The sequence below is a fragment of the Pelodiscus sinensis genome, chromosome 1 (genome assembly GCF_049634645.1).
Source record: "Pelodiscus sinensis isolate JC-2024 chromosome 1, ASM4963464v1, whole genome shotgun sequence".
In the NCBI taxonomy this organism is placed as follows: Eukaryota; Metazoa; Chordata; order Testudines; family Trionychidae; genus Pelodiscus; species Pelodiscus sinensis.
In genome coordinates this window covers 98,743,448-98,771,441 of record NC_134711.1, presented here as the reverse complement: position 1 = coordinate 98,771,441, position 27,994 = coordinate 98,743,448, and the positions used below count along the sequence as shown (strand labels likewise).

Below are 27,994 nucleotides of genomic sequence, written 5' to 3'. Positions count from 1 at the left end.
TGCAACTAGTGTGTAAAAGATCTGATTATATTAACATTACTAATGGTCATAGATGTCATAAATCTTAAGAGAAAGGATGTATGTGTCATATAATGCATAAAAAAGTTGTTCTTTTATCATGGATAACTTACTATTGTGTAGATACTCGACTGATCAGCTATTCCATTATTTGAATAAGTATCTGATGTCTTGTTTTCTTTCAAGAAGGCAGGTGCAGGATGAAGCAGGAAGCCTGCCAAGAAAGATGATAAATTGCTATTTGGTGCTGAGGACCAATGTTTAACATTAATGCAATGCTGCTTGGAACTAAAGTGGCTAGTATAAGAAACTGGGAAGAAAATAACTTCTGATCCCAAGTGCAAGAGGTTCATTCCTTTAATTGTCATAATCTTTAGTACATATAAAACATATTTGCTGGGACTGTCTGATTGCAAACAAAATGAAAAAAACCACCCTATATAATGCACAAGCCATTAATATGATACATTAATATATATGATCAACTGCTATTCCAATGTAAGAGGAATCTTACAAACCAAAGGAAACAAAATTGCAACAAAATTAAACTGAAAAATAATGGGGGGAAAATAAGGGCCCAATTGTGAAACCCATATGTGTATTGGAGAGAGTAGTTCAATCAATTTGGTAAGTGCTTCGCAATTTAGACTAATGTGAGAAAAAAAGAGCCAGGGTTTTCCTATCTACTGTATTGCCTTTGCAATATTCAATTTGGGTTTGTTTAAACTAATTTCAGAAAGGATTCCATGCAGTATCAGTATTTCGTGGTTCAATAAAGAGAGGCAAATCCAACAAGCTGTTCAAACTTTTAACTTCAGTTTTGTAAGAACCAAAAGCTAGTGAGGTGGAGCTGCCAGCCTTTTTGTTTCACTGACTATATCCACCCATGTCTTAAGAAATTCTGGCCTCAGGTGTCTTTCTGAAAAAAACACGATACCGTCATTTTTATAAACTGTAATAAAACTTATTAAACCAACTAAAAGAAAAAAAATCAAGAAAGTGTACTATCAGACCTAAGCCACTGTTAATAGTAAGCTAAACTAAAATAATATAATATAGCATAGGCGTCTACTGTCCCTCTAGCTGTGGGGGGCAGGGATGCTTGCTCCCCGCATCCACTTTAGACCCTGCCCCATTCCATCTATTCCATCAAGTTCCTGCCCCAATCTACCTCTATCCACTCCCACTCGATCCCCACCCTGCTTCTTTCCACTCCCTCCCTCAAGTGCACCCTGTCCTCATTCCTCCTCCTCCCTCCTGGAGCCTCCTGCATACTAAAAAACAGCTGTTCAAATCTGGTGTGAGAACTCTGAGGGAGTTGGCTGCCAGTGGGTGCTAAGCAGTAAGCACCTGCTAATTTTTCTCTGTGGGTGCTTCAGCACCAGAACACCCACAGCTTCAGCATCTATGATATTCAACTATTGACTCAATATCAAACCAAGGCCAAATTAAAAAAGAAATCAATACGTCTCAATGTTGGAGTGGAATTAAATCTTCAAATTAATTCTCTAAATAACCTATCCTTATAAATTCTAAAAAGGACTCCAAGGGTATGTCTAGACTAGATGGCTCCGCCAACGGAGCCATATAGATGAGTTTACTAGACATAGCAAATGAAGCGGCGATTTACATCAAAATGGCCGTCGCACTGTGCCGACAATTGGCTGATCGGCACAGCAGGGCAGTCTAGACATGCCGCAGTCGACAAGGGAAGCCCTTGTTGACCGCTCCGGTATGCCTCGTGAAACACAGCGCAGCAGCCATTTTGATGTAAATGAAGCGGTGATTATTTAAATCGCCGCTTCATTTTGCTATGTCTAGTAAACTCATCTACATGGCTCTGTCGACGGAGCCATGTAATCTAGACATACCACAAGAAGACAGCTGCCCATTTGGTTATAAATCCCAATGAACAGTATTACCAAAGGTCATCATATGTTTAATTTGGAGCTGATTAAACATCTTAATACTGAACCAAATTTTTATTTAATGTCTGAATCACAGCCTCTGTGCTAATTATTAAACTATCCTACATAGAATTCTATTCTTGGGTAATATCTCCTCCCCCCACACACCCTGCATCCAATAAAGAAATAATATAGACTTTTGCACAATATTCTCAGTAAGCGAAAGTTTCACAACTCTTATCTACTAGAAATTACAGGTAATGATTACAAGTCGCCCATAACTAATAAATACAGATCACACTTTAATAGCATCTGTATGAGATGATATTTAGGGATTTCTAAGCCTTGGGTCTTCCCTATGTGGACTCAATTGGTGCTCAAAGGTATGTGCATGCACACTTTCACACCCTAAAACTAAAGAATATTAAAAAGCTGGGATGTTTCCCAGCTAATAAGAAAAAAGAGACCAACATAGAGAAAAAGGAAAACTAAGAAACTCAACTGAGAGGTCTCAAACTCTTCAGCTCTCACAAGTCTTCTAGACTTTCATAGAGTAGGACCTATACCTGTGATCAAGGAGCCGGACGGTAACTGACACAGGGCTTCTCACTAGACGATGTTTTTTATGTGCAGAAAGACTGGCCAAAGACTGGGGTGGCCTGTATTTTAGGTCATAATTTTCTCTCCCCATTGGTGGCTGGGATTTAGGGTGACCAGGTGTCCAGGTTTCAACCAGAAACACCTGGTCAAAAAGGGATATTGCCTTTTGTCATCTATCCTTTTATCCTATCTATGAGGATAGGGTCATAATTAAAAATGATCTGGACAAATTGGACAAATGGTCTGAAACAAACAGGATGAAGTTTAATAAGGACAAATGCAAAGTGCTCTGCTCCACATAGGAAGGAACAATCAGTCTCACACAGAGGCTACGTCTACACTATGAGTTTTCTTGGCAAAAAATATGCTAATGAGGGACTCATTTGCATGAGTCATGATCTCATTTGCATATTTTATGCTATTCTGTTTTTGCCTAGGAGTTTTTGTGCAAAAACCAGCACTGTGGACGGGTTTTTTTTTTTTTTTTTTTTTTTTTTTTACACAAAAACCCCTTTTTCCCACCAGATCTTTATGCCCCCAAAAAGGAGGTTTTACCAATCTGGCAGGAAAATGGGTTTTTGCACAAAAGAAAACATCCACACTGATAGTTTTTGTGCAAAAGCCCGTAGGAAAAAACAGATCATCAGAAAATATGCAAATAAGATTGCGACTCATGCAAACGAGTCCCTCATTAGCATATTTTTTGCTGAGTAAACTCGTAGTGTAGACGTATCTGTCTGAGACTGATTGTTCCTTCCTATATGGAGCGGAACACTTTGCATTTGTCCTTATTAAACTTCATACTGTTTGTTTCAGACCATTTGTCCAATTTGTCCAGATCATTTTGAATTATGACCCTATCCTCCAAAACAGTTGCAACCCCACCCAGATTGGTATCATCTGCAAACTTAATAAGCATACTCTCTTTGCCAATATCTAAATCGTTGATGAAGATATTGAACAGAACCGGTCCCAAAACAGACCCCTGCGGAGCCCCACTTGTTATACCTTTCCAGCAAGATTGTGAACCGTTAATAACTACTCTCTGAGTAGTTTTTTTGTGGTAGACTTCTGTGAGTCTCTCCGTACTATGCTCAAATGATTTCCATACTGAGTCTAAGGTTTTTAATTTCTCTCTCTTTTTTTAATGTTTACATTTAGGGTCTCCTTGATCAGCTAATTCATTTTCATTTGAAGTCTTTTTTCTAAACTGTAGTTTGTACTCAGGGAGACCACTGAGCCAGCCTTCCATCTGCTTTGTGCTGTTAGAAAACTGGGTTCAGAGTGTTTCTTTAGAAAATATAACTAGCAACTGGCTTGAACTCATTATTTGCTGTTTTCATTTAAATTTCTCCTTACCGTTGGCATCTGGGGCTGCAGATCCAATAATATTTTTCATCTTATATCCTGAAATGTCTTCTGAGGCATTGCACCATTCTTCTACATAATTCTGAGTACCCTCATCTTGGCCTGTCTTTTCCCAACCCTGGTGATCCAGCAAGGAAAGCCTGATTTCAGCTAGTGATTCATCTTCCTTTACACATCCAATGTTCAAAGATGCAGCCCTTTGAGAAAGTTCTGTTGCAACACACACACACAAAAATATTCCTATCAATTACACTGACTCGGTCTAAAAGGAATATGTAAAGCATCTGACTAAAGTGAATTCACTTGAAAAATCACAATAGCTTGAGGGATAAATAAGAAACTATTACTGAATCAAAATCTTCCACTTAATCACAATAATGATGGCATAATCAGCCGTAAACTTAGCATTCACTTCTCACAAGAGTAAGTGATGACCCAAGCTAAAAGTCAATAGAGAATCATCAAGTCCCAAAAATCATAAACTCCTAAGGCTGGAAGAGACCTCAGGAGGTCATCGAATCCAGCCCCCTACCCAAAGCGGGACCAACCCCAACTAAATCATCCCATCCAGGGCTTTGTCAAGCTGGGACTTAAAAACCTCTAGGGATGGAGATTCCACCACCTCCCTAGGTAACCCATTCCAGTGATTCACCCACCCTCCTAGTGAAATAGTTTTTCATAATATCCAACCTAGATCTCCCTCACTGTAACTTGCGATCGTTGCTCCTTGTTCTGCCATCCGTCACTACTGAGAACAGCCTCTCTTCAACCCCTTTGGAACTTCCCTTCAGGAAGTTGAAGGCTGCTATCAAATCCCAAATTAAATTAAAAAATGCTTTAACTATCCTCTACAATTTATAGATTTAAGTTGTTGTTGAATTACAAAAATATGTTACACTTTTGGAAAATATTTGAAACATTCATCTTGCAACAACTTCCAAATTATCTGCTGTGAACCTAATCTTCTGGAATCAATATAAATGTATTTCAACTAAAATTAGGCTCAGGGAGAATGATTATTAGACCTGGCTTTGCATGTATTAACATAAATAACAAAACTCTTATTGGAATTCACTGTGACTAGAATCAGGTCCACTTTCTGTATGAGTTAGAGAAGAACCTTATCCAGGAATCTGTACTCATATAAGCAGCCTCTCTGACATCAATGAGCTACTTCCAGAAGAACAGACTGGGAATTAGATTCTAAGGAATGGACTTGTTTCTCTGCTTTAACGTCAAAATCAAGACATCTTGAACCTGAGTAGCTACTCAAAGTTCAGGGTCCTGGGATGTTCTTGCTGGGAGCAGAAATTGATAGTAGACTCAGAGGGCATGTGTAGGCTGGGGAGTTATCTCGAAAGAAAATTCAAATTTGTCTGTGAAAGAGGGAATCTGAATTTTTGTTTTAAGATAACTGACAGGTTTAATTTCATTTCATTACTATTTTGACTTCTATGATATAGTAGAATTCACATTTTCATAATGTCAAAATGAAATATTATGACCTTATTAAAGTAAATATCTCAATATCTTTTTGTCAAAATTTTTGATACTGCCAGTGGAACATTTTGATTTTGCTAAATCTTTTTTCTGTTTGGAAAACATTCTGTGAGAAAAAAATGCAATGAAAGCTTTGTTTTCTGGTACTCTGTTAATCAGAAAACTTTGTTAACTGGCATTGCCCTCAGCCACAATATCACCATTTCCTCAGGCACATGCCCCTGACTCCCACCTGTCCAGATAACCATTGCAGGGCTTCTGACAACTGGCACTGCCGACTAATGTCATCAGCAGGTGCCTCCTTCCCCCTTAGCCTGCCTTGAGCTGCCAGGAACCAGATCCACTGGTAGGGGCTGGAGGCAGAGCAATAAACTTTGTTATCTAGTACATTCAGTTAACCAGCAACCCCCATTCCTCATGAGTGTCCAACAACAAAGCTTTCACTGTACATAAAATTCTCCTCAATGCTGAGAGACTAGAGCATTCAACATGCATTAATCCCTACATTAAGAATTTACATGGGGATTCAACATGGTGCAGAGGGCTTTGCATGGCCCCTCAGCAATGGGGTGAATTTCTTCCAATAAGTATACCTCTGTAGTTATGTCTTTATAATGAAGTGGGCTCTAGAAATATTGAGATAGGCAGACTCTAGGCATTGGAAGCTATTTCATTCTCACACTATGGCAGGCAATGCAGCCAACTGCATACTAAACAGATAAGACAATCAAGCTGTATATGTTTTATAAATCTGTCACACATATCATCATATCAATACTAAATAACACATCGGAACAAAATTAACCATTTCAAATACATTAAAAAAACCTATTCGCAGGCTGCTTGCAGTAGTTGTGTTGGTCCCAGAACGTTACAGAGAAAAAGCAGGTGAGGTACCATCTTTTTTTGGATTAAGAAGAGATATTGCCTTACTCACTTTCTCTCTTATAGCTGGACAATCTGTCAGAAATCTGCTACACTGAAGGAAAGACTTACTCACATGCTTAAAATGGAGCTTGCTGGACTGGGATCTCAGGAGCTGTAATGTATGTAATTCTTTAGAAAGACATGATAACTGAGATTTAAAATATTTTGGTCCATCCTCTTGAGTTGTATTTGGTCATGCAGCAATGAATTTTGTTGGCTAACTGCCATATTAAATACAGTATCTGAATTCTTGCATTCATATTCTAATGCCTTCTTTTAGGGGATTTCACTATTAAGTATAATTACTACAGTACACTGGCATCCTTAGAAAAAGCAGAACCATATTTTAGACAATCGTGAACAGAACTGAATATTCTGAGTTCAGAATTCCCAGAAAGGCTCTAGATTTTTTATGTACTGACCTGATGATTACCATTCAGCAAGTGCTTAATTACTTTTCTGGATAGGGGTTTAATTTGTGGCCCCAATTAAAACAAACACTGGCAGAAATTTGTGCCATGTAGGGCCTGATCCAAAGCCCATTGAAGTGAGTAGTAAGATGCTCATCAACTTCATTGGGATTTGGATTAGACCCCTATTTAGGTATGTAAACATGGATTTATGAGCCTAACTTCATGCTCTCATTTTTAAAAGTTTTACCCAAAATGTTTTGTCATAAGCATTTGTGAAGTGCTGTGTACATTTATATCATTACATAAAAGGGGGAGAAAATCAGGAATCTGATAGGAAAGCAACCTGAGAGATCTGATAGGTCTTCATCAGAGGAGTTCTCTTCATTGTGCTGGGACAAAGTAAAGTCTGTTTGTGAATTAATTCCTTCGAATTCATTGAATGCATCTTGCATACCGCTGCTAAGTCTGGATGTCTGAGACCTAACATAGGTAGCATCTGAGCACGCTAAAATATAGAGGAAAATGAAAGTAGGTTAATGAAGATTTCAAGAAAAACTTGTTTAATTTTTTTTAATCAAGATATTTGTATTCATTAGTTTTCACAGAACCATTTTTTTAAATATTAAAATGTTGGGTCTGAAAGTCACTGACAGTATCCAAAATGATCCTACGGGCCCAACACCAGACAACAGCACCAGCCTAACAAACTGATCCTCCCAAAGTAGGGGAAGTTAGTTTTTCAAAATGTACTCTTGCCCCCTCTCCTCACTTTGATTGGCTCTCTCTTTTCTGGGTGTGGAGGTGCACATATACACCGGTAACAATACGTTAGTGGCCTCTGATGTGATGTCAGGACAAAATAATCTTGCAGCAACGTGTGGCCTCGGGACATTTTGCATCCTGGCTGAAGTGACCCTGTAAGGAGTGGATTGTGCTAAGAATCCTTCTCTTCATTGGGCCAGTGACTTACATATCTTCTTCCTTCCTCTGGAGTCACAGAAAGAAATCTGATGTATGTGGCTAGCAGAACTAGGACCACTTGTCTGGTGGGAAGGCATGGGCTTGTTTTGTGCCCCACAATTTACTTCCTCTTGGCCACCTGCCCATTGACAACCCATAATGCTGGGGGCAAAGAAGAGAGCCACATTTCAAAAACAGAGCCACGGATTCTGCATTCCTGCTTTCCTGGAGAGAATGTCAGGCCTACACAAGTGTGGTCTCTGTGGGCCTCCTCTGAAGCCCAGCAAAGTCAATGAAAAGATTCCCACTGATTTTAATGGGTTTTGGAGCAGGTCCTAGGTCACCTCTTCTAGAGACTTCTTAAGAGATGATATACAGCTTAGTACTTATCCAGCTAATGGGGATTCTTCTTTAGCTCAAGGGGGTAGGTATAAACACCAGGAGTTAGGTGGGCTGGAGAAAGGCACAGATCTTTTAGCAGCCAGAATAGCTGCTGAGTCTGAATCGTCTCAGGGATTCCGGAACCATCTAGTTCACATTGGCCATACGCGGAGAATTAACACATGCATTACCCTCGTCAACTCCCACATGAGCAGCTCTGTGTTCTCCAATTTGCTTTGTGTCCCACATGATAGTAACATGCTATCAGTCTTTACGCTTAAGGACCTGTGCTTTTGGAACAGAAGCCACAGAGTTCTATCTCCATTGACAACCGTGACGTCCGTATGGGTAGGGCAAGCAGAACAGTTGACAGCCATGAAGTTTATATAGCTAGTGAATTGTTGCCATGAACATATTACAATGCATCCGCAGCCTGTGAAAAATCTTTGCAGATTTTGTGAGTAGGTCTGCATTAAAAGGGCAGTTGCTTTTCTTTTACTGAAGATAGTTGTACTGATGTCAGATGCTTATCATATAATAATAGCTAGCTCTTTCACGACTATAAGGGGTATGCTGCTATGCCTATAAAGAACTCCTGTGAAAAAGTTGTTTGTTTCCCGTCAAGGATGTAGAGCTATGAGAGGGTTCAACAATCAAGGGAAAGCCCTGAGACAGAACACAATGCATGTTGTCCCAAGAAATTATTGTTCTGCGTGTCTTTTGGTCTAATTGTCTCAGCTACAAAAATTGCCTATAAGTCTTTTACAAAAGTGTGTGAAATAAATTCTCAGCATTCCATTTGGTCCTTAGTCGAAGCTCTTATGATCAGACTATCACATGACACTTACTGATTATAGCTGGTGTTGGTAACTACACCAATTGTTAAGATTGCCCAACACACTATACTGTAGGACCCTATTTTCAGTTGCTTCTAACTTTATCCATTCTTAACAATTTGCTCTGGAATTCAGCCATTTCCTAGAACAAACTGAAAGAAAAATATGTTATTTTGTGTGTTTTTAAAAAAAATGTGACTATTTCATTGATCTCTGGCACCTCTAAGCACTGGAGCAGGGATGTGAAATTTCAAAATAGGTGGTCTTTTTTCCCAGGGATGTGAGAAAACTGCTCAAAATTGTCCAAGTGATAAGTCTCTGAAAATTTAGTTTGCACAGGCTCAGTAGAGGCTTGCTAGAGTTTAGCAGCTAAATTATATAAAGATTTCATCTTTGCTGAGCATGGTCCAGAGCAGTGAGGGAATGGGCAGGACTTTCCCTGCAATTGCTTCTCCAAGCATCCAGGGCCCACTGTGGCACCAGAACTGAGAGCTCTCTCATGGTGCCTCGCTACTCCCCCTGCTGGCTCCTAATTAGCATGGAGGAGGAAGACAATAGCCTACTTCACAACACAACCCTAATTCATCTTCAGAATAGGTCCATCCAGTGCCCTGAATGAGCTATAGATTCTGCAGAAAAAATGCTATGTAATCAAGTAATTAAAGACTGTCTCATCATGCATACATATAGGGCATCTGTATTAAGCAAATTTTAATACTGACATTTCCTACATTTTGAGTGCTTGAATTTATAATCTTAATAGTCTTTTAATGTTGTTTTTTTAGTATAAAGCTGCAGTATATGAGCCATAAACACTAAAGACCTGATTCATCCTTGGATACTTTATCCAAATATACTTCCTAAGAGATGATACACAGCTCTATATTTTCAGGTGCGGTATTCTTGAAGGGACATATATTACAATCAGGTATGAAAAATATATATATATCTTTGGCTATTGAAATAAAGAATTTTACAAATCTGATGTATACCAAACCTATATTTGAGGCAAATTTTACAAGTCTTTTTGTATATACATTATCTCTCTACACTCTGTTTCTAAATCCAGAACTTACCTTCTGCTGTTAATTTTAAATGTCAAAAAAGGGTTAAAACATTGTAAAACTTGTATATACTCTGGTGGTAGGACATTCATTTGATAATGGCTGTGTTCTTACACAATTTATATATATTATCAGGTATCAAAAGCAAGAAACATTTTGTATTATTATGTTTATTGACTTCATCTAATTATTAGCACAAACATAGCAGCAGAGAAGATGAACTCTCGAACTATAGTGCTTTTAGTCCAGAATAATGGAGTTACTAAAAATGAGACATTTGCACCTTGTTTTCATGACTTACTTTCACAAATTGGCTTTCCAAAAAAGTTAGTGAATGGGGATAAAATGGCCAACTATTCCAAACTATTCCAAACCAAATTTATTAAAAACTAACTTAAATTCTGTTGGAACTATTCTGTGGCTCTGATTCAGGACAGTATTTAAGTATCTGTTTAACTTTCAGACTGTACTTTAGTTTCTTTTACATTGTATTTGGCTGTTTTTCTTCAAGATTGGTTGTTTTTCTAATCTAAAGCATACACTCTGGGAATTATTTGGGGGGAAATAGTCTGTGCTAGACAGGGGGTCAGACTAGATGATTATAAACAATGGTTCCTTCTGCCCTTGAACTCTGTTTAAGTGCTGCCCTGGAGAGGAATAATTTCCTGAATTGTAGGCTACGTTAGTAAGCTGCAAGAAGTATCTTGTAACCATTTACATGCTCAAAACCATAAATTAAAAAACACATTTAATCAAGTCAGACAAATTAAAATAGTTTTTCATGTAATAAATGTTCTGCTCAATAGATACTACTATATTAGATATGTCTTTTTCATCAACATTTTTAAATGAGTGTACTTATATATGTTGAGTTATTACAAAAAGATTTTTTTTTAATTAAATCTCCTAAAGTATGTCTCCATAATCAATATTTAGAGGCTAAATAATTGGGTTGATTTCCAAAGCCCACAAAGTTTCCACCGAAGCCAATGGCAGCTGCTAGATTCCTGATGCTTCTGTAAATCAGGCCATTTATTTAGTCACCTAACTATGGATTTTAGAGACTTAACTTTAGGTATCCATTTTTAAGAATCTTGGCCTGGACAGTCTAAATCACAATGCACAAACCAAAAAGAGCAAAATTTAGCCCTAAAAATTAAAATACATAAAATATCTAATTGTAAAGCCACGGCAAATACAAATATACGGGAAACTGAGTGAGACAGAAAGCATACTAGCACGCATGAGTCCCAACATCATCTCTAGATCACCAGTATCACATTGCATGATTTATTTGCAATGAAGCAATTCTATGCAGACCCCAACCCCAATACACTAGAAATACATAATTATATGTCTAATGTGGCAAGTCACCTGTTATGACTAAGTTTACTAATAATAAGGAAGCAAAATCTCTTTCCATGGAAGAATAGCCATATGAAATTTTAGATTCAGAATAGCTTCTTACTTCAAAATGGTTAATTTTAGTTCATGTGTTGTTACCAATCTGAGACTGTGAAGAGTGAGAACTTTTCTATTCTAAAGAGCAATGAAACTGCCTTTTCCAATTAATTATAGTTTACTTCAAGCCATAGATAAAATTACAAAATTGTTTTACTTAGCGTCATGCTTTTTAAAGGTATGTTCTTTAACATTATCATTTTTCTAGTTACAACTTCCAGTTATTATCAAAAGGTTAAGAGGAAGGTCTGTTGCACTGATGTTTGCCTTCACATCTGGGTTAGCAACATGTACGTAACGGACCTTAAAAAAAAAGCGAGCGTGATAGAAAGGAGGGACAGAAGACATCACCACACTAAATGAAAAGCAAACAATATGCATATCAGCATCCTAACGAGCCGTACCACTCTGCTGGGAAAAGCCAAGACAAAAGAATTATCTAACACAACAGTTCAAAGCATATTGCACCTGTCAAAATGTCTGTCATCTTCTATAGAAATGCACCATTCTAAAAGAGAAAAAGGAAACCCTAGCAAAGTCACTCAGAAACAACAGACCACTTTGTCTCTTTCCTTCCAGCCAACTCCTCCATCTGAAAGCCATTTAACTCAATGCTAAAGATTGCCTGGAAGGACCAGACAATAGGAAGTTCTCTTTCATTGTCAAGGACAGTTACACTTTGAAGATGATGCTCAAAGGAGGTTAAAATGGGTCAACAAGCAATTGTTGGTCCTATCCAAGGAAATGTGAACTGAACATTGTTAAAGCCACCACAAAAAATCTATCTAAAAAGAACACATCTTTAAACTAAGGGACGTGTGGGAAGGGGGGAGGGGGAACCAAAACACGATACTGATTTAATCACAAAGAGAAATTAAGATAAAAAAGCAGCAGCATAAGTAGATAAATGGGGAATTTTGGTCTATGCATTGTAGTTGCTAACTATATGCATCCAAAATGCAGGAAAGGTGATAAAAACAGAAGGCAAGTAATAGGAAAAGAGGGAAAACTAATTATAAACTGACTGAATGTTGTTACTTTAGTGAGATATGAACCTTGAGTTAATCCTCATTGTATATTGCCTGTTACTTAGCTCCAGGGAATTATTGTTTCATTAGCAATGGACTTGATTTTATTTATTTAACAGTTACTTAATCTAAAAACAAACTAGAAAGCAATCTCCTTGCCTACATACACATTTTTTAAGTTAATTTCAAGCCTATGGGGAAAATAACAAAGGCATCTTGCTTAAGAGATTTTAAAAGTAACTCATGAGTGTTAAAATCCTAAATTAAATCTTTCGTAAGGCAATAAAGTAACTGTATGCTGTCCCACTTACCTAAAAAAATTATTATTTAGGATTGTTAATACTGTTGTAATATTTGATCCTGTGCTCCTCTCTTTCAGTCTATGTATGGCATAGAGAGCATAAGGCATGATGTCTGAAGATAGGCCTTGATCCTGCAAACACTTCAGTTCAGTGCTACTACTCATTCATGTAAAGTTACTCACCTGTATCAATGTTTACAGCACTCAGGTCTTAAATTATATGCTCTTTAGGGAGAGGAACATCTTGGCTCCACTGAAGTTAATGAATGCTAAAACTCCCTTTGATTTCAACGGGATCAGGATTTCAACCCATGTATTTATATGTTTCTATAAAGAACATAACACAATTGTAAGTACTCAAGATAGTTATAATCTTGATCTTTTCAGATATATTTTTCCTAAAGTAACCCTTCTCCTCTTTAACTTAATTTCAGTACTCCAGGCATAATGACAAGAATAGATACATGTACCTGAATTAGAGAAGGTATAAACTGAGTGCTGGAAAAGTCTGGATATGAAGCTGATATGAAATCCCTAAGGCTTTTGGAGAGCATGCAGGTAAGGAGTCAGATTCTCGGTAATGTACATTGCATTAGATGCCAATGTCCATGTTGCTATGTCAGTTTCAAGTAGGCAGACTTTAGTAAACTCAGGAATTTGATAGGTAAAATGCAATGGGAAGCAAGTCTAAGGGGGAAAACAGGTCAAGAGAGCCTTCAGTTTGTCAAAGGGACATTATTAGTGGCACAAGACCAAATTATCTCACTGCAGAGGAATTACAGCAAGTGTGGCAGGAGACTACCCTAGCTTAACTTTTAATGATTTGAAATTCTAAAAATGGAAACTAAGTCAAATTATGAAGGATGAAATTAAAAAGCAAGGCAAGTAGTTAAGGACAAAATTAGAAAGGCCAAGGCACAACATAAGATTATCTAGCTAGAGACATAAAGGATAATAATAAAACATTCTAAAAATAAGGTAGACACAAGAGGAATACCAATGACAAAGTAAGCCCATTGCTCAATAAGGAGAGAAAGACAATAACAAAAAATGTGGAAATAGCAGAAGTGCTAAATGATTTTTTGTTTCAGTTTCCCCCCAAAATTTACATCTACTATAGTGAGTCCAGTTCTGTTCAATATCTTCATCAATGGTTCAGATAATGGCATAGAGAGCACACTTACAAAGTTTGCAGATGCTTCTAAGATGGAGGGTTGCAAGTGCTTGGAAGGATGGAATCAACATTCAAAGTGATCTGGACAAACAGGAGAAATTATCTGAGTTAAATAGGTTGACATTCAATAAGGACAAATGCCAAGAACTCCACATAGGAAGGAAAACTCAGTTTCACACACACAGAATGGGAAGTGATTGTCTATGAAGGAGTACTGCAGAAAGGAATCTGGAGGTCATAGTGGACCACAAGCTAAATATGGATCCATAGTGTGAGACTGTTGCAAAAAAACCAAACATCATTCTGGGAGGTATTAAAAGAAGCATTGTAAGCAAGACAGGAGAAGTAATTCTTGCATTCTACTCTATGATGATAAGCTGCTACTGGAGTATTGTGTTGAATTCTGGGCAACACATTTCAAGAAAGATGTGCACAAATTGGAGAAAGTCCAGAGAAGAGCAACAAAGATGATTAAAAGTCTAGAAAGCATGACTTATGAGGAAAGACTGAAAAAAAGGGTTTGTTTAGACTATAAAAGAGAAGACTGAGAGGGGACATAACAGCTTTCAAATATCTAAAAGGTATGCACTTTTCTGAAAAGATTAATAAAAAATGGTAGCAGTATTGCCAACTATTTTCAAGGCCATTTTTAGTTAATATCTTGTGACTTTTTTGACCAGTTCTATTATCTCAGTAAAAGCCGAGTGAAATGTCAGAATCCAGTTTTATTTGGCTAAATTATTTTCTTCACAAAATGTATACCAGATTACACCAAGCCATTAAAAATAATGATCTCCCAATTTCACACTGGCACTGAAGAGATCTGCAATAAAAACTGAGTGAAAAGTTCCACCAAACAAGGCTCATATTATACTGCACATCCTTCAAATACTGCTCTGAATACAGAACTATTTCATCAGGGACATTTCATGCCAATTATTAATATAGGATCTGATTGCTTCAAAAACATTCATTAATGTATCTTTACATATGTGAGATAGAGAGGTATTATCATCCCCATTTTACAGATGATGAACTGAAATACAGAAAGATTAAGATAAAAAATAGTCACACATTTTTAGATGCTCAATCTGAGATGCCAAGGGCTTGATTTTTCAGAACATACATGACTAGATTTATTTGGTGCTGCTCAGGCCCATAACCCAGCTCTTGGTTTTTGGAAAATAAAATGAAAATGTACATGCTTTAGTGAATTCCAGTATCCACATATGAACAAGTGCACAAATATAATCTATTCATCTTGTAGAAAGTTTCATTCACTTAATCAGGAAACAGAAATAATACCATATGATTTAGGAGATCACTTATGCACCATGTATAAAAGTAGCTAAAAGTCAAAGTGAACGATTCCCAGACCATACAGATTAAAGTTTGTTTGTACAAAACTACAGGTTAAACCTCCCTAAACCAGGACTCACAGGTCCGGCAACATTTGTGGTCCAGCAGGACCACAGATGTTCCCCGGCCAGAGAGTCCCGGTGGCTGGGAGTCAGGCAGCAGGAGGGCTGGCTTCTGGAAGCCCTTGGGAGCCCAGCGGGGCTAGAAGCAGCCTGGCAGGGGAGCCAGGACACACAAGCAGGGGAGACGGAGCTGGAGTTGAGTGGCAGCCTAGCAGGGGAAATGGGGTCATGTGGCAGCCTGGAGGGGGGGGGAAACACATGAACTGGGAAGCCAAGGCCACATGGCAGCCTAGCAGGGGGCTAGAGCCACGCTCACAAGGGAGCTGGAACCAAAGCTGGAGCCATGCGGCAACTTGGTAGAAGAGCCGGAACCAGGGCCACAACAGTGCGGCACGGGGACCAGGCTGTCACACTCAGATGGAGTGAGAAGGGGAGGGGCAGGGATGGCAGCCTGGTAGAGGAGCTGTACAGCAGCTCACCGAGCTGGGACCCTCGGTAGGAAGCCCAGCTGGGGCTGTTACCAGGGTGACCAGCCAGAGCCAAAAGGGAAGCCAACGGCAGACTAGAAAGCTGGCAGCAGGGGACCTCCTCTGGTTCAGCAAATTCCACCATTCAGAACTGGTCAGGTTCTGAGGGTGCCGGAACAGGGAAGTCTAAGCTATATTAGAATACTTTTCAGTAATGAATAAATTCATACAAGTAAAAAGTTTGTTCCAGAATGACTCATGAAAAGAAATGCTAAATTCATCTAACAACTTAACTTCAATGAATCATTTCACTAACTACAACAGAATTTTTAAAAAATGTTTACACAGATATGGTTCTGTTAGGTGGAGGTTTTTTTAGTACTGTTACTATATCAGTTTCCCCATAATGAATCAATTTTCTGTGTGAGCTCACAGTCAAAGCTGCTACCTTATTGACCAAACAAAGTTTGTGTGTTACAATTAGCATGGCAGAACCAATATAGCTGGGTGATTAAGAAGGCTTCATCCTGTTTCACGAATCAGCAAAATGACTAGCTAAATTCTAATTTCAGAATCTTTATAAAGGGATGATTAAAAGACAATGAGAATATAGCTTGACTTTCAAAGCTCAGTCCAAGACAGAAAATTATCTTTTCACTTGCAAACTGACTGCATCTTATAAGAGGAGCAAGAAGAAGCAGAAAAATAATATTTATGCATGTAATTTTTACAGAACTTTCTTTAATAGTGTAATTGTTTTTGCTACAATTAGTAATAGGCAAACTGAACTGATTCAAAGAAAGATTCTCCCTACTTCAGGCTGATTTATACTGTTAAGATGTTGTTGAGGTGATCGTGGCTTCATTCACCTTAGCCTGACACAGTTGAGAGAATGGCACAGACTGAAAGAGTAGAAGTCATATCTTCTTGAGCATTAAGAGTTCAAGGAACTGTGATAGGATGGACCAGGCCCCAAATCCCTCTGCTGGAGGCTTGTGACACCCCACCTAGAGAAGAACTATAGATAAGTCCTCCAATGAGGCTAGACTAGCAGTAGAGGAAATGGTCAATCCAGGCCCAGGAAGACCTATAAAAGGAGTTGTGAAGCAGAGCTATAGTCAGTGTCTCTGGAGCCTTGAAGAGGTGTAGACACTGGCTGGCTGGCTAGGGGAGTGCAGCACCATGGAGAGCGCTATGGTGAGACTGATGGACTGAGACATAAGCCGTAAGGTAAGGGTGAGGAAGAAGTCTCCCTGGAGACACCACTCTCGATCAGAGTAGGAAACAGACTAAGAGGGACACTAACAGAAGGCACCAAGATGGGCTCTTGTTAAGTGTGTACCCTCAAAGGGGTTTGAGTGATTCACACAGAATGTGACTCATCTGGAGGACTTCAGACTAAGGGAGTGCAGGTATATCCATTCAGCCAGACAGGGATGCTCAAGGAAGGTGAATGCTACCTCATTACAGGAACCAATAACTATGTGATCTTTGACCTCAGGTTATAGTTCACCTTGAAAAATCTAGTAATAAAGAGAAAGTTGCCTTATGGGAAAACTTATTTTTCTCCAATTGCTATGTCCGCAATAGGTAATTTTGAGCTCTCGCTATTTTATCCAATTCCCTGTGAAAATCTATATAGTGTAACTGAGGGGGTTTAGGCAGTCTTCCCCTTTCTCTTGCCTTCTTTTAGGGGCTTTGAGACCTGGAAGAGAGGAGGAAATAAATACAGAATACTGAGCAGTGTCCAGTGAAACACCAAACATCTTTCACAAAGGTCTTCAGTTTCTAAACCCATCTTGGTATTTAGATGACCAGTTTTGTGTTAAGAGGTTTCTACAAATTCTACCCATTTGTGGTTTAATGAGATTTTTTTTCTAACTGCTATAAAAGCATAAACATTTAAACAAAAGAATCCTTCACAAAAAAATGACTGAATTTTCTGCAAAAATGACATTTTACCTGAAGGAAAATGTGGGGAAATTTATTATTTTCACCATAGAAAAATGCTACCTTGGTTCACAGATTAGGAGTGGGAAAAAATTCCAGCTTTGATCAAGTTTATATATATCCAATCAGCATGTGATTTTTAAAGCACTTAGAATAACCCCTCCTTCAAGACAAGGAGAGGTCCTGTGGCAGCTTTTAAAGAAAAAGTGATGTTCAACCTTAACTTTGAACTGTAGCAGAGCAGGTCTGCCATTATAACCTTCATGATGAAAATTCAGTTTCATACAATTCTATTTGTACTCTTTCCTGCTACATGCAGATATACTAAAAGTATTATCAGTTTATTTCTCACTCCTCTGAAGGGTCTTTATCCTAATCAACCAATTGGCCTGCATGTTTTAAACTACTAGGAGACAGACCAGATTTCATATTCTCTCGTTGGTCTCTGCTCTTTGCATTATGCATGGTCATGTCTCTATCATCAAATCTACCGGGATTTTGGGTATGAACTTTAGGGTGTGGCCCCTTATTTTGGATTTAGAGGGGAGGACAATGTACAGCTCCAAATTTCTTTGTCAAGATGAAAAAATAGTTCATGGACTATATAACCTCTTAATAATTCTTTCCAATCCAAATAATTTTATTATTAATTTGTGACCAAAACAGATGTTACTGTCTATTCTAATTAGCTAAGATATCCAAGAGTGTGTGTCATTTTGTCTGTATACATAAGGTGCCAAAGGAAAATCAAGGGCAGGCTAAATTCAGATATACTTAATTTGTATATGCACCAAGGACTATGCAATAGACATGTTTAATAAATCTAACAAAAGGTACTGAGATGAACTTCTCAGAAGAGCAAGCATCTTTATCCAAATGACTGCTGTGTTATCTTTAATGTGGATCTTTAATATCCTTGATTCATATTCTGAAAAGAAGCAATTTAAGATTTTTTTAAATGGAAACTGACAAAATTTCATACAAATCTTTTCCAGTTTTTTTCAACTAGCTCTTGAAAATAACTAAGGGTATGTCTACACTACCCCGCTAGTTCGAACTAGCGGGGTAATGTAGGCATACCGCACTTGCAAATGAAGCCTGGGATTTGAATTTCCCGGGCTTCATTTGCATAAGCGGGGAGCCGCCATTTTTAAATCCCCGCTGCTTCGAACCCCGTGCAGCGCGGCTACACGGGGCTCGAACTAGGTAGTTCGGACTACGGTGCCTATTCCGAACTACCGGTACACCTCATTTCACGAGGAGTAACGGTAGTTCGGAATAGGAACCTAGTCCGAACTACCTAGTTCAAGCCCCGTGTAGCTGCGCTGCACGGGGTTCGAAGCAGCGGGGATTTAAAAATGGCGGCTCCCCGCTTATGCAAATGAAGCCCGGGAAATTCAAATCCCGGGCTTCATTTTCAAGTGCGGTATGCCTACATTACCCTCCTAGTTCGAACTAGGAGGGTAGTGTAGACATACCCTAAGTCATGATGAAAATGGGAAAACACATGGATGCTACTGATGCTCTTGTTCAAGCAATGGAGCAACAAGCCAAGAGAGAGACTTAACATAATGGAATCATAGAAATGTAGGACTAAAAACATTCTCAGAAGATCACCTGTTCCAACTCCCATCCCCAGTATGCTGAGACAGGCTTATGCACAGGTGCAGACTCCATAGATGCTCCAGAGTCAGAGCACTCCTGCAGAAAAATTAGTGGGTTTGGAGCATCCAAGCTCTCTCTCTCTACCCATGTTTCTTGTCCACTGCTGGCCCCATTGACCAAATCCTCCAAGAAGATTGATTGCTGCTGCTTCAATCTTCTCTGTAGTGTAGACATAGCCTACCAGACTCAGAGAAGAACCCATGTTTCTGTATCATAGGATAGCAGTTAAGCCACTGGACCATGATTTCTATGTTATTTACAATATTTCTGGCTGCAAATGTTTCCACAATAGTTATAGTGCAAATTGTGCACACGTGCCAAAGAAGATGGATTATTAAGTCCTAAAGGTAGAAGTAGGAACTCATTACTAAGAAGCAGGACCAATCGGGAGGCGACGGGGGCAGGATGCCATTAGGCCTGCACCTCAAGCTCAAAGGAGGGTCTCAAATTTAGACATTTGTTAATTTTGGGGGCATTTGATAAGTTTCACTACGAGTGCATCCCTATTATTCTTAAAATAAAATTCTAAAATATGTTGTGAAGCTAGCAGAAATCTTGAGAAATTTCTAAAATTTTCATGAAAAAATAGAATTTCTCCATGTTCTCTGGTTCCTCATTTCTGTCACTTACAATCACATTGTGAACTTTCAAATGGTAGGAATAATTTTAAATGACATTGTTTCCCCCTGTGGATTTTGGTAGCATTCCAAAAAAGGAAAAAATAAAAAAAGTGCAACTAGAGTCAGAAACAGGACTATTGGATGTCTGCTGCACAACAGAACTGCTCCCTTTGTGTAATCCAGCCATGTGATTAAGTATAAAAATAAGGGTTTTTTTTAAAGACTTCTTACTTCCATTTGCTTTTCAGAACAAATGTCTGCACGGCACCTTTATGCTGGGGGGCTATAGTGCGGCTTGCTAAGGGAGATGGAACCGTGATTATAGGCTGGAGCAGTGTAAAAAAGAAGGTGCTAGTACTCCAGAGGAAAAGTTGTTGAGCAAAAAAAAAAGGCGGTGGGGCTGGCATTGCCCTTTTTAAGAGACGCAGTCCCTTTAAGACAGGCTGGCTGTCGGCCATTTTCATTACAGAGGTGCCAGTACGCTCTGTTCTTTCCAGGTAAGCTCTGACTGGACTTCCCAGTACTGCATACTGGGCAGTACCGTCACAAAAAAAGCACTGGGCTGGAGAGGGGAGAGATGCCACAAAAAGGGAATGGATCAGCATAGAGATGCTGTCTCATATCCTGGGGCTGAGGAATTTAAAATAGGCAAGCCTGGCTGGGAGAACTCCTTTTGCCCAGGAGCAGGTGAAGCAGGACCCACCTTCTCTCCCTTTGGTGGGGCAAAATGCCAGGTTTCATCGGGACCTGCTGCGGGCATCTGGCTAGCTGCTCCTTTATAACAGCACTGAGAAGGAATTTTTCTCCTCCAGTTTGGCCTATGTGTATTGTATACTTTCATCTGCTGAGTGGCCCAGACATCTAATAATAAACATGTGACCTGATTAAACCATATCAAGTATCTCCTGTCCTTTGGGATAGCCAGACAATGCTGACCAGTGTTCCCTGTAAGCTGTGTGCTTGGGCAGCCATCCAGGAGATATTCAAATGCTGCCCAGCTGATTAGCAGAGGACCCACAGCAACGCATAGCCAGCAGCATGTGTTTCTGCTTGTGGTATACATCCACACATGCCTCAGTGCACAGAACAAAAATTATCCTGCACATGGATGGGAAACATTAGAGAGAACATCGATACTTTTTCTTTTTTAGCTCACAGATCAACAAGACAATTAACTAAGTTCTGATTGCAAAATCTTAATTGCAGGTGGCAATGCACAGCCAGAAAGAACACTGCTGGACTTTGAGACGACGGGTTAAATTTGGAAGAAGGTAGTTAGAAAAGATCATCCTTCTATTCATCTTGATATGGAACATTCAGAGGCAAACATGGACTTTTATTTTTTGAGTAATTTTGAAGTGTTTTTCTGTACTTTACATTGTTCAGTTTTCCCTACATTAATGACTAAATGACAGAGATGATATTTATCAATATATAAGAAAAATATATTGGTGACACTCGTTTTTCTTCCCAACAAAAAGGATATGAGGTGCAATCTTGCACACCATGTCTTATCAACTCACACTTACTGGAAGCCATTGTTTCCTTGGGAAGCCATGGCAACCAGCATTTACAATATGTACCACCTGCTGTAACAATTTCCATAGTGCAGAGCCTACCAATGGTGTATAGATGTACGGTGACATTTTTTAAATATGGACTACATAAAAAAATGAACACTGACAAAAGTCAGCTGAACTACAGCACAGAATATTAGAGGCTGAAATGTATCAGTGCCAATGTCTAGAATGATGTTCTGTAATACAGTTGCAGAGACTTTAATTTTGTTTTTGGCCTTGCATTGATCCCTGAAAACACAAAAGGTAGCCTGTCTGTATATCATATAGTATCTATTTCTACTATAGCCCCCCCCCCATGTCAAAATGCAATTTATCTTTCTATGAATGAAAGATACCTTAGAAGGTAAGTGAATACGGGTTGAACCTCTCTAGACTGGAACCATGGGGACCTGACCGGTTCTGAACAAGCAAATTTTCTGGGCCATCAGGGTCAATATTGTCTAGCAACACGGTCAACACTTCCACTGCCTACTGGGCTGTCAGAAGATGTTTAGGGGTAAATTAGAGCTAAATAACAGCACAGAACACTGAAAGCCAGAGCTGGTGGCTAAACACACTTTATGGGAATGTGAAAAATTTGGCCACACCCATGATATGTGGATATCCAGCTCACTAAAATCATTCTGGACAATGGATATTTCTGGACCAGAGAGTTCTGGACTAGAGAGGTTCAACCGGTACTTACAATATCAAATAAGCTTAAAACCATACTGGACTCAACACACACACATGTAAGTCTTTTTACTTTCCCACAAATATCAAGACCTCCCCAAAAATAAAAAAGGAAAGTACAATGCACAGAAATCAAATACATCTAGTAAATGTGCTCCCTGGCAGTAGGTAGATTTGAGAGACTACTATATCCTAGACATGATGATCAGGCCTGTCAACAGAGGGGGAAAGGGGGTCAATTGACATGGATCTAGAGATTCAAAAGGTCCTGAGGACTTGGCTGCTGCTGGTGCTACTGAAGCAGCAGCAGCACCTGGAGCCCTGGGTCCTTTAAATCACCATTAGAGCACCAAGAGGCACATTCCAAGCAGGACCAAGGGCTGGGGGGAGGGGTCATGCCATGGTCTGGGTGATATTGAGGGTTGGCTACAGCAGCCCTGCCCCTTCCATCTGAGGCCCCACCCCTTCCAAGAGCGCAGAGCTGCCCCCTACCTTGCCTAGGGGTCCAGCAAGGCTGTCAGCTCCCCTGATGGTGATATTGCCTACAAATTATACTGCTGTTTAAGGATAATCTGAGTTTGTTGCTATTGCATAGTATATGGCCTATAATGAATTGTAGTGAGGCTCCAGTTAATTGGACTTTCTTTCATCATATATTGTCATCAGGATTTAGATTAAAGGATTTTTATGCCAGTAAGGACCATTCCAATTATGTTTGACCATAGTGATCATTGCTTCTCAGTGCATAAAGCAAATGGCTTTGGCCTTAATTTAATTATAAATTATACAACACAACACCGAGGAAACTCATTGAAATAGCATGTAATTGAGTTCAATATTTCATTTTCCTTCACTTCATTCCTGCATCATTAAAATTTGACCATACTGTATTTTGTGGAATTTAGTTTCATTTAAAAGAGTAATGTTCAAAATGAGGATGATTATTTAACAAAAAAATGTATTTAAGTTAAAAGATGGGTGTTCTTCACAAAATAAAAAGGCTTTATTGAAAAAAAAAACCACTTTGCAAAGTGGCACGCGATACACCGGATTCCTATTGTGAAGCTCAAATTCTTTGCAACACTGGGAGACATCACAGAACAAAAAAATACTATTAGAGCTGTTTCAAAAGGAACATTTTTGGCTCAGATAGAGACTTTTGACATTATTTATTAGGTTCAAAAATGCTTCACAAAAGCCTAACAATGGTCCTGTGGAAACCACTACATCTGAGGCACTTTCTGTTGTTATGTGCAGGCATTGATTTGAAGATGGCCAGCATTCGTGGAACAATTCCCTCACAGCAGTCAATGCAAGTGAGCATTCAAACACACACAAGCAAAAGCCTGTGAACAAACCATATGGAAACAGAGGAAAAAATAAACATTTATTAACCTCTTTGTGGGGAGATCGGTGGAAGAACAGGCCAGTGGTGAAGGAAACGGTCATGCCAAATTTCTACGAAAGAAGATGTTTGCCCTGAGCATTTTTTCACAGAATATGATGAATCCTGGAGAATGTCTGCAGTACCATGGTAACTGGAACTGTTCAAACGAGGGCTCATAAAACCATCGCAGAAACCACTTGCCACCGATAGAGAGCCTCTATGCAGAATGGGTTGGAAAGATGTTTGGCTCCTGCTACTGGCTGCTTCAAGTTCTGTGTGAGAAGAAGCCTCTGCTGACATAGAAAAAGAGAGAGTGAATCTGAGAAGGAAGTGTGCTGCCTTCTCTGCTGATGGTTGTACTGGAAAGTTCTATAGTAAAATCTGTAAAATAGCTATTTTTAAGTATCTGTGCAAATATATACAGACACGCGTGCATGAAAGGCACATGCACCCAGAAAAACAGCATTCTCACTATACAGATACATAAACATTTTATTGGCAAGGAGCACGTCACTCATGAGTGACAAAGACACAAATGATCTTGGAAAGGCACCCCAAGTGAATGATGATAAAGTCTTTATACCATGTGAGGACTAAAATGGTTTATCCAATCTCATCAGGATACAGTAACCAAGGGTATGTCTACACTACAGAGAAGATAGAAGCTGCGGCTGTTGATCTTCCAGGGTTCTAATTAGTTGGTCTAGTGAAGACACAGTAATTCGAACGGAGAGGGGCTCTCTGGTCTATGCCGGTAACCCTTCCACAAGGAGTAAGGGAAGTTGAAGGGAGAGTGTTCTCCCTTCGACTTCCTGCAGAGTGGACAGCACCAAAAGTTGCATTAAGGTATTTCAGCTTCAGCTACGCAATTAACGTAGCTGAGGTTGCGTATCTTAATTTGACCTTATCTCCTAGCATAGACGTGCCCCAAGAAATTGGTACTTGAAACACCATCCCCCATACATTAGACATCTTCTTCAGTGACCCAGTGGGATTACTTGAGTAATTATGCATCCTTACCTGGGAGAAAGGGTTGCACTTTGATATCTTTTTCTTGTCATTAGCCCTACCATACAGAAAACATGAGTATCCTTAAAAATGTAATTTGATTTCTCATCAGGTTCCAAAGACAGGAGCATTTAGCACTGCAAGGGCTTGAGGGCACAGGGTATGTGTGTGGTGGGGGCTGGGGAGTAATAAAAACAGTTCAATATTTAATTATTTCATTTGCAACAGAAAATATGGTCACTCTCTTCAACTCGTTTTGGAAGCATGATACACAAGATAGGTGATTCAAACATATCTTAATTTATTATCTATCCACCTAAAATACTGTCCTGCTGAAGACTAGTCTAAAAGTAAAATGGAGTAAATAAATACCAGTAGAAAAATATTAGAGAGAAAGGAATTTACATAGTACATACCTGACCAATCAGTTTCTCTCTCAAAGCTGAACAATGTCAGGTTGCTTTTTATACTTGAAGTTGGCCTACTGCAGTCTGAGGAAGTGTGTTCTTTTTCAGAAAGTAATGGAGAAACACTGTTCCTAAGCTTGTCTAGTTCATCTAACTCTGTATCTTCATCAATTTCTGTGTTAGTCTGTAACAGCTCAGGTGATACTTTCTCTTCTTCTGTTTTAATAGTCTGTGGTAAAGGGGTCTCCTGGTTTCTAATTGATGGTGTAGGTGGCTGGACAATTGCTTCAGACAGATTTTCCTCACTAGAAGCCAAGCTTGGTGGAGGTAATTTTGGAACTTTATATTTAAGGTGAATGGGTCTATTGGTTGGTACAACTTGTTTTTGTCTTCTTCTAAAAGAGACTAAAATAGAGAAAAAAAAAAGTTAAAAGACATACATTTGTATTACATTTATCAAACTACAGCAGAATGAAGACAGATGGAAAATAACTATTTTTCACGTACTCCGTGGTGTCATCTCTGATGCTATTTGGTGTTTTTTCTGAAAGCCACAGCTATTGGAATCAGGCGATGTCAGGTTTTATTATAAAGAAAAAGTATGTTTCTGACTCATGTAGTTGTAGAGAAAAGCCTCAAAACATGAATCATGAACTCCCTAACACCAGTAGCCTGCAAGAACACAGATGGCTGCATGAAAGTAACAGGAAGCAGGTATACTAGTGACAGGTTAAACAAGTCTCTGTTCCCATGATAACCAAACAAGGTCTACTGCAAGTTAATTAAGACACTTGGAGGCAATTTAGAACCTGCTAGAACCAGTTGATATAGTTAGGTTTGATTGGGATACCTGGAATCAATCAAGGACTGTCTGGAACTGATTGTAAGCCCCCCCCCTTTAGTTAGTGTAGTGGTGCACCAGGAGCAGTGGAAAGGAAGATATGCTGCAAGAGAGCAGGAAGTTTGTAGACACTTTCAGGTACCAAGAAGGAACCCTGCAAGTACAGAAGTGAGGGGCAGGGAGAGCCCTGCCCAGGGAACAGCCCAGAAATCTAAGAGGGGTAAACCCTGCTAGAGGGGGAGAAACTGAGTTAAGAAATCTAATCTGTTGCCTCCATGTCTGGAGAGGCCACTAGAGATGAAGAGATTTTCCCCCTTCATTTTCCCCCTGCTATGCCAATTACGAGAGTGGCTAAATCGGACTATGTCTTTCCCATGAAATAAAGAGGTTAGACTGAGAGCTGTAGTGAACCACTGAGGCAAGCAATGAGATGGAGAGCACCCATATTCCCCAGACAGGGGGAGATAATACTCAGTCTGTACCTACCATGTGAAATTAGAAGTTTCTTATATACATAACTGATTTTAATATGGCAATACCATAATTACAACACAGGAATAAACAATAAGTAATGAACGTTAATGCTTATATTTAGAACTGCAAAAAATAATGTTTTCTTGATGCATTCAAAAGTTATAGAGTGCATGCCCTCAATTCAACAATGTATTTACATATGTACTTAAGTACCTTATTGTAACAGGACCTAAGCATTTAAACATGTGCTTAGTGAAACATGTGCTTAAGTATGCCATTTCTATTCAGCACATCATTTAGGCCATAATTAAGAAAAGTATCTTTATTCAGGATAGAACACATACTTGACTTTGAGCACTTGCTTAAAGTTAAGCATGTTTAACTTCTGTCTAGAATAGGGATGGACTTAAACATACATTCAAATGCTTTCCTGAACCATAGCCTAGGTTACAGTGCAACTTAGTTACTATAAATGTAGTCATCATGTTTGATTACAATTCTTAAAACATAATGATCTGGAGAAAGGGGTAAGCAGTGAGGTAGTAAAGTTTGCAGATGATACCAAACTGTTTAGGATAGTCAAGACAGAAGCAGACTGTGAGGGACTCCAAGAAGATCTCACCAAACTGAGTGATTGGGCAACAAAATGGAAAATGAAATTTAATGTGGATAAGTGTAAAGTAATGCACATCGGGAAAAATAACCCCAACTATACGTACAGTATGATGGGGGCTAATTTGGCTACGACAGATCAGGAAAGAGATCTTGGAGTTATCGTGGACAGTTCTCTGAAAACTTCCACACAGAGTGCAGCAGCGGTCAAAAAGGCAAATAGGATGCTAGGAATTATTAGTAAAGGGATAGAAAATAAGACCCAGAATATCTTACTGCCCTTGTATAAAACTATGGTACGCCCACATCTTGAATACTGTGTACAGATGTGGTCTCCTCACCTCAGAAAAGATATTTTGGCCTTGGAAAGGGTTCAGAAAAGGGCAACTAAAAAGATTAGGGGTTTGGAACGGGTCCCATATGAGGAGAGGTTAAAGCGACTGGGACTTTTCAGTTTAGAAAAGAGGAGACTGAGGGGGGATATGATAGAGGTCTATAAAATCATGAGTGGTGTGGAGAGGACTGATAAAGAAAAGTTATTTATTAGTTCCCATAATAGAAGAACTAGAGGACACCAAATGACATTAATGGGTAGCAGGTTTAAAACTAATAAAAGAAAGTTCTTCTTCACACAGCGTGTAGTCAACCTGTGGAACTCCTTGCCAGAGGAGGCTGTGAAGGCTAGAACTATAACAGAGTTTAAATAGAAGCTGGATAAATTCATGGAGGTTAGGTCCATAAAAGGCTATTAGCCCGGGGATAAAATGGTGTCCTTGGCCTCTGTTTGTCAGAGGCTGGAGAGGGATGGCAGGAGACAAATCGCTTGATCATTGTCTTCGGTCCACCCTCTCTGGGGCACCTGGTGCTGGCCACTGTCGGTAGACAGGATACTGGGCTAGATGGACCTTTGGTCTGACCCAGTACGGCCGTTCTTATGTTCTTATGTTCTTAT

The 27,994-nt window shown here is 39.2% G+C and overlaps 1 protein-coding gene across 1 annotated transcript in view; it reads right to left on the bottom strand.

Annotated features, from left to right (window-relative positions):
• C1H12orf42 (chromosome 1 C12orf42 homolog) overlaps positions 1-27,994 on the bottom strand; it is a 237,713-nt gene that overhangs the window by 117,590 nt on the left and 92,129 nt on the right. Inside the window, exons 4-8 of the mRNA XM_075938918.1 lie at positions 25,125-25,520; positions 23,709-23,993; positions 7,077-7,238; positions 3,885-4,103; positions 132-232 (exon numbers count right to left, since the gene is read on the bottom strand). Of these exons, the coding sequence (XP_075795033.1) occupies positions 132-232; positions 3,885-4,103; positions 7,077-7,238; positions 23,709-23,993; positions 25,125-25,520 (1,163 nt within the window). The remainder of the gene's footprint in view (positions 1-131; positions 233-3,884; positions 4,104-7,076; positions 7,239-23,708; positions 23,994-25,124; positions 25,521-27,994) is intronic.